The sequence below is a fragment of the Leptinotarsa decemlineata genome, unplaced genomic scaffold (assembly GCF_025532065.1).
Source record: "Leptinotarsa decemlineata unplaced genomic scaffold, Ldec_3_MD MMD2_P_RNA_scaffold_12, whole genome shotgun sequence".
NCBI classification, from domain to species: domain Eukaryota; kingdom Metazoa; phylum Arthropoda; class Insecta; order Coleoptera; family Chrysomelidae; genus Leptinotarsa; species Leptinotarsa decemlineata.
In genome coordinates, this window is record NW_027412526.1 from 12,937,296 (window position 1) to 12,945,491 (window position 8,196).

At 33.1% G+C, this 8,196-nt stretch overlaps 1 protein-coding gene across 1 annotated transcript; it reads left to right on the top strand.

Annotated features, from left to right (window-relative positions):
• Window positions 1–771: 771 nt before the first annotated feature.
• LOC141482156 (uncharacterized) lies at window positions 772–1,884 on the top strand. The gene has a single exon (XM_074174932.1). It carries the CDS (start codon window positions 772–774, stop codon window positions 1,882–1,884), a length of 1,113 nt encoding a protein of 370 aa, XP_074031033.1.
• Window positions 1,885–8,196: the final 6,312 nt, after the last annotated feature.

Here is an 8,196-nt window from a genome sequence, read left to right on the forward strand (position 1 = left end):
CAGTTCTACTTTTATTTTCACGGTCCGGTCTAAATCGGCTTTATTGAAAAATGTGTTGCTCACAGCGCACAAATTGAAATGAGATGAGAAATAAAATCAGTACAGATTTCTACATTTGAAACTATGCCAAAACTACTATACAAATTAGTTGTTGGAAAATCAGAATATGGATATTCTCCGAGAAAACGATCCTTCCTCAACTGAAATGGTCTATGCCACGCAGGAAACATAATTTAATTTATTTTTCGAACATACGTTAAACTCTGACATTCCCCCCGAAGACTCGACCTCATTTTTCAGCGTTCTCGCAACTTTCACGCTCTGACGGAGAGTAACTATACGGGGTCGCAGAGTTTTCTACAAAACAAATGAGCGCAGATAGTCCCGCTGCGGGTGAAACAATGATGGATTAAGATGAAAGAGTCCGATAAGCGGACCGTGGGGTAACAGACGCTGAAGCAACCCGATAAATCAGGAGAGAGCGACGTGCAATGCAGATACGCTATCCTCGGAACGATTGGAGTGGATGCGATGATTTTATATCGTGATTTTTCGTGGGAGTCTTTCTTCGGTAAAGAAATTGTTTGAAGAAGGATGAATGGGCGGACGATGCGAATTTCACTGTTGCTTTGGTAGTGTCGGGTCTTTAGTAATTTTACAGATCACCTAACGTTTAGTCGGAATGGAGCATTTACTTTACAATAGTAACAACCAACTGGAAAGTTGCCAACTTTCCGCTACGATCAGTTAGACCATAACCAAGAAACATACATGAGGTGTTTTAATGATTATTATATTGAGAAATTTTCTAGTTTACTGTTGGAGATTAATTGGTCTTCAGTGTATGACTCAGTTGGTGCGAATTCTGAGTTTGATAGTCTCTATAATACAGTTTCCTTTCATTTTGACAAGTCATTTCCAAAAAAGTTAGTCAAGATCAAAAAATCTGTGGACGCCAGGTGGATAACTACTGAGTTGAGAGAAATTAGTAGAAGGTCAACTGAGTTATCAGAGCTGAACCAGGTATATAAAAACGGTTTATATCATAGGGAATATCAAGAACTTAAAACAATATATCTGGTCAAATTGAAACATGCTAAAAAAACTTGCAATGATGATAGAATTTCTTCTGCTGACAATGAGGTGAAAGAATCCTGGAAAATCATCAAGGAAGCTCACAATGGTTATACTGGCAATGCCATACCTTGTCTACAAAGTGCTGAAGGTGGAGACATTCTTTCTGATAATTTTGCTATATGCAACCTTTTCAGTGAGTATTTCTCAACTGTCAGTAGTAGCATATCCAAACCTGACACCAAAAATATCAATTATATGTCATCTGCTCATCAGAGTATTTATTTATATCCAGCAACTAAAATGGATATTAAACAAGTTATCAAAAAAGTTTGTAAGAAAAAATCGTCCGGTATTAATGAAATTCCTGGTCATGTTTTTAAAGAGATTGCCAATGTGATTTCTGAGCCTTTGGAGTTAACTCATATAGTAAACTCCACTTTCATCGAGGGGAGGTTTCCTGATATACTGAAAATGTCAAAGGTTTTGGCAAATAAATCTACAGTTGTTGCAATTGATCAACTCATTAAACATGCGCTGGAAATCTTGGAAAACAAACAGCAGCCTTTAGGATTATTTTTTGATTTGAGCAAAGCCTTTGACCTCGTTGACCATGACATACTGTTACACAAATTGTCGTTTTATGGTATACGTGGCTCTGCATTAAATTGGGTTGGATCTTACCTGCCTGATCGTAGTCGTCAACTGGTCTGTGTGAATGGAATTAATTCTAAAAGAAAAATGTATATCAAGAGGGGTACCTCAAGGCTCTGTTTTGGGACACCTCCTATTTTTGGTTTTTATAAATAATCTTCCGAAATTTTGTCCAAAAGCTTCCATTACTGTTATTTTTGCGGGCGATACTAACATCCTAGTATCTGCGGGAACTATATCCGAAGTAATTGTCAAAGCTAATGAAGTAACTGATCAAATTTCTGAGTGGTGTTCTATAAATGAACTACTGCTGAACTTTGTTACTAAAAATACAACAATTGATTGAAGCTATTTGGTTAGATTAAATAATGAAACTATACATCAAGTTAATTGTACTGAATTCTCAGGTGTTGATATTGATAATAAACTTACCTCGAAGTTCCATGTTGATAGTGTCAAACTGAAGCTCAGTAAACATATATATTTATTTCGTCGGTTAAAAGAAACAGTCTTTCTCAATGTTCTCAAGCTTCTATACCACAGTTTAATTCATTCAGTAATTTCCTATGGTCTTGAACAGTGGGGCTTATCAGCTAAAGCTGATGGTATTTTTGTTATTCAGAAAGGTAATCAGAATTCTGGCTAGTGCATCTTCAAGTGAACACTGCAGGCCTTTAATCATCCGTTTTGATTTTCATGGAATTATTTTCCAGCAGCTTGACTGCATTAACCTTTCTAGATTATCTATATATATATATATATATATATATATATATATATATATATATATATATATATATATATATATATATATATATATATATATATATATATATATATATATATATATATATATATATATATATATATATATATATATAATATATATATATATATATATATATATATATATATATATATATATATATATATATATATATATACCTGTCGAACCAGCCGGTATTTTATGATGATGTTATGTTTTTTTCTTATCTAATGTGATTGTGAGGGAAAATTGATGTTTGATTGATTGATTGAATTATACTCCTAGTATCGATGCTTAAATTGTGTGTGAAAACATAAGTTAACTCATCATTGACATTTTTAGGACAAAGCACTACAGGGAATTCCTTAAGGTGCTCTAAAATCGGTGCCTGTGCGAAAATAGCGATTCACATTGGATTTGAATCGCTGGAGATTGAATTCATTTGGAAAAATGTTCTCAGGAAGTTTATCCCACATGAATGCAGTTCTCGAAATGAAAGAGTTTTTGAATAGTGAAGTTCGAGGTGTACTGAGTTGAACTTCAAAACAATGAGCAGCCACAGTCCGTCGCGTATTTCTGATATGTACGACTCTTGGTGGAATCGAATGTACCAAATCACTTGAATACTTCCTGTGAAAGTATCTAAAGAAGAGAGACAATTCAGCAGTTTCAGGCTATGCTTAGGGGCAGAGCTCCATACATGAAGACAATACTCCAAGGAAGGTCTGATCTGAGCTTCATAAAGCATCATAAGTTGCTGAGTTGTGTAGTTTTCTGGTTGGGAATAATGTTCCAAGCATTTGAGAAGCAGTCTTTGCGATTTCAGCGACCTGATTGTGCCAAGACATATTGGTGTCTATTTCAACCCCAACAAACATTTTGAAGCAGAAAGAGGAATTATCGGTCCTGACACTATATCAGGTTCGAATTTAATAATATTTTTGAAGAAAACCGATGGCTGGGTTTTTGTGGCATTGAATTGAACCTGATTACTTCCACCCCAATTTGAATTCTTCGTTTTTTCCAATAAGTCGTTGATATGTATTGAAGAGAGGGTTGAAGACAATATGGATCCTTGGGGAACACATATTGATATTGAATATAGGCTCTAAAACTCAATTTTACTAATGTACAAGAGGAAATACCGCAATATTTATAATCTTCATCATATTTCTTACGCACCCTGAACATATTTGAGCTTCGAGCATGATGTTAGTTTGTGCTAGTTTTCAAGTTGAAGTACTGTTCAGTCAAGATGATTCTCTAGGAACAAAAATATTGATATAAGAAACTTAATCGCAGGCATAGATCTCACTGTTCAACAGTTTGTACAGAAGTTTATGAAAGTTTGTGCCCTGCGTTTCTGTGAGGAAATAAATTCATATCTTTGTAATGATGCAATATAATTTGAGCTTCTAAGAGGTTGGAGTTAACTTCAGAAATTCCTTTTTTACCTCCTAAAAAATAGAAATATATTGAGCATAAATAGGTTCCATAACAGAGTCATCATAATTTATTTTTCTGTAACCCCGTTCCAACACACGTTTTGTACTGCCATTGATTTAATTCCACTATGAGTGGAAAAAACTTCCATAGCGAAATAGGGCTATGAAATATTCGGAGCAGTCTTGAGAAAAGGTCGGAGATATACGGGTTATTTTGTTCTTTATTATTGCCTCGAATTATTAACAATATCCCGAAATTCGCTAAGGAAGCTTCATGCCACAGTAGCTTATGTTGTGTAGTCAGTATGAAATGAATATACAGTCCACTGCGAAAACTCGATCGTTCAGGAGTTTGATAATGTTTGTACTCGTACGATAAATCAATGTATCAAAATTGGTGAAGTATTTTGCATGGGACGTACTCTTTCAATTATGAAAATAACAGGTTCTGAAGAGGGGAGAAATCTAGAAAAGTCACTAGGTTCTAGACAGATGAGATTGATACTGCTCGTTTTCCAGAAAGATGTTTTTTGAGGATATGGTAATATATACAATTTCCATTTATTGTCAATGAATACTCCTGGAAATTCAGCAGAAGCACCGTTTATATAAGAGTCATTCCTCTATCGGAATATTGCAAATCACTTATAAATGATAAAATGGTGAACATATTCAAAGCCAGATAGTTGGAGCTTTTGATACTTTCTTCCATCCCACAGAGTAATTATATTATTAGTAAAGACAGTTCAACTTTCTTGCTATATTAATTATCATGATATCGATATTAAACATACAGTGAATGGATTCTTCAACTGTATCCTCTGCCTTTGAACCAATAATAGTGAAGTTTAGCTAACAACAGTCTATGATCATCGCAATCAGAGGCTTTGAAAAAATTGAAAAAAGTTACTAATGTGACTTTTTAACAACTGAAGTAAGGCTAGATAGTATCACTGCGGGTGAAACAATGATGGATATATATGAAAGACTTCGATAAGCAAACTGTGAGATAACGGACGCTGGTAAGATGTGTCGATAGACAGCGAGGTGCAATGCAAATACGCGACCTTCGGAACGATTGACGTGGATGCGATGATTTCATACAGTGATTTTTTTGAGAGTCTCTCCTTAGCGCAAACATTGTTTGAAAAGGAATATATGGGTCGACGATGTGTTGAGTTCAGTGTGACAACTAGTGTGAAGTATGCAACAATTTATCAACTTTGACGATTCAGTTCCATTCTTTGAACATTAATATACTAATTCTGGCAGAAAATGAAAACAAGGAATGGACCAAATTGCACAACCAAAGAATTATGAATACACTTTTCGCCAATCCCAACGATTCTAGATAATCTAGTTAGGGAGTATAACCGTTTATCAGAATTGTAACTAGTCGAGGATTCTACCAGTGATGAAAGCCGATGATTCAATAGCAGTAATATCAGAGAACGATATTCTTGTGCCTTCGTTAATGCTTTTCCTGTTTTCTCGAAAATAGTTCCTTGAAATTAGTTACCGATGGTTCTCTTTTGGATACCTTCAACACCAAAACTGTTGATGTTTTCTGAAGATTGATGCTGTTTCCAGGCTCTCTTTTCATTATACATCATTTTGAGTACAAGAGCATACTGGTTTTTCATCTTCATTTGGTTGCCTTCACCACCAAATACTGTGCAGTCAATGCACAATATTTGGTGATGAAGAACAAAAAAAATTCGGCTTGGGACATCAGTTTTCTGATGAAGGCACAGTAAAAAGTATTTCTTTCAAAGAAGATCATTGGTTGCTTTGAAATTTTCATCTCTATTGGAGAAATTATTACTTCATGCCAACAGCGCCATGTTCGAAAAGAAACAAACTTTTTTTAATGAAGAAATCAAATTTCTTGGCGTTTCAACATCATTCGTTTGATTATATTATTGCGAAGATGAACTATTTTGAATCAAGAAAATATAATATCATCTCAAAATCTATCGCCTATTCAAAGAGAAAAATAAACTGAATTGAATTGAATGAAAATCGTAATTTTTGAATGAACTGTGTGTATTTTCTATGTTATCCAATTTGGTACTGAAGAGCCTTGTGGCAAGTGTCTTAAGGCGAAACATCGGTGTATACCAGTGAGGGTGACAGTGTTCCATGTAAGTGCAATTTATTACCATTCATTTAAAGTAGAACTCATGTGAATGATATCTGATTTGTATTTCACAACGAATGTTTGAAATACAAACTGAGTAGGGAAAAGTATCTTCTGTATAATTCAGTGTTCATATAGAAGTATTTGTTTCGAAAGAATTTTTTCTTCCGTGTAATTCAATGTTTATATGAAAGTAGCTGTTTCAGGAGACCTTTCTTTCAGTTTGTGTCTGAAAGTTACTTCTTTGCATGATCTACACATCCATGTATAAAGCTACTTATTTTAAAATTGATTACTTCCTTCCTTTCCTTGGAAGATTCCCTCATCCTTGTTTTTTGTATAAAGATGGAGTAGTAGAAAGCCAAAAACTTTCTTTCCCAAAAAATAAACTGTTTCAAATGGAGAGCAATATCAACTTGATCTGAAAACATATTGTTTGATTGAATTCAAAACTGCATCCCTTCAAATAACTCAATTTGTTCATAACAAGAGTTTCGTGAATCTATATACAAAACTATATTATGATCGACTGAACATAACAGGAATTTTGTATAGAATGAACATGAACAGGATTTCTTTTGAAGAAGTATTTTATTCATTTCAGTTTAAAAAAAACTGTTTTATTTGAACATATATATATATATATATATATATATATATATATATATATATATATATATATATATATATATATATATATTATAGAAAATAATTTAAATTTAGTATTATGAGAAACTAATAATGTAGAACAGTGTTCGTGTACGCGCCAGTATGGTTTGAAAAGTGACCTTGGTGTGTTGTGATTTTAAGGAGGAGGTGTTTTATGTGTCTGTAGGTAGTGCAATTTTTTTCCGATTATTTTGTATCTATCATAATGGAACAGATTATACATGACTGGGGTCTTACACAGTTGGAAGATATTTTCATGGTAAGTATTATAATTGGATAAAATTGAGGTGTTTGGGTTATTTGAGAAAGAAACTCCACTATATCTGTAAGTACTGCGAGAAAGTGGTAAACTTTGACTGCAACTGTTAAATTTGCCCTCATTTTGTGAAAATTATGTCAATGTTTCACACATGATTTTCTCTTAAACCGAATTCACTTTTTATTGAACGAGAGAGGTATTTATAGTTTCGACAATAAATTATAATATAAAAAATACCAAAATAGGCACCGGTAGGTATAAAAAGCACATACATATGACAGCCACTTTCTGATTTCAACATGTAAATGTTTGTCGAATATCGAAATGTCTTTACTTTCTGTAATCACTTCAGAAAAGTTTTTATTCATTGGGAGCAAATTGAATATAACCTACTCAGCTTGAAATTATTTAAAATATTTTCTTTAGGAATGTAAGAAATAGGTAGAAATATTACCAAACTCACTAGAGGAGAACCCATAATTTCCAAAAACGTGAGAACAGTGAATGTTTTTATTCAAATAGTTGATCACATACCTTTAAGTATGTTTGTATAATCATGAGTTGAATTTTTTAAATGGAACATTTTATAATATTTTCCATTGATCCTCTAATGATACTCACACAACACTTTGAATTCCTATAACGGTTACAAAATTATTATTTTAAAAGGCAATTTTTCTTTAAAGACTTCTGTCCACTTCAAAGGGATTTAAGGTACATCTTTTGAATTGATTATTTATTTCTAAAAAAGGAATGTTAAAGCACCTTTCAATTTGTTAGGAATCATATGTTAATCAATAAGACCTAAGACAAATTTAAAATTTTGAGGGTTGTCGTTCGTATGCGGACAACAATTGGGTTGGTTAATGGAATAAACCTACTCATACAGTTTTTTATTAAAAAACAGATATTTTTTTTGATAAAGTGGCAGCTGTTTTCATAGTTTTACCTTTCTAGATATTTGAAATAGTGGCTAAGGATGATGTGCTGATTTCTTTTTTCGTTTTAGAATCCAAGTGATGTTCCGGCAATTGTGGATAAACAAAAGCAGAATGCAGAACTTGATAGACGATAGTAATTTTTTCAATGTTATTCATCAGACTAGCAACTAGTTTTGAAAACTTCATTTGAGTAAAATTACTGATGAATAAATTCATTTTCTTGTCTGAATCGTAATGTTTATAGGCTT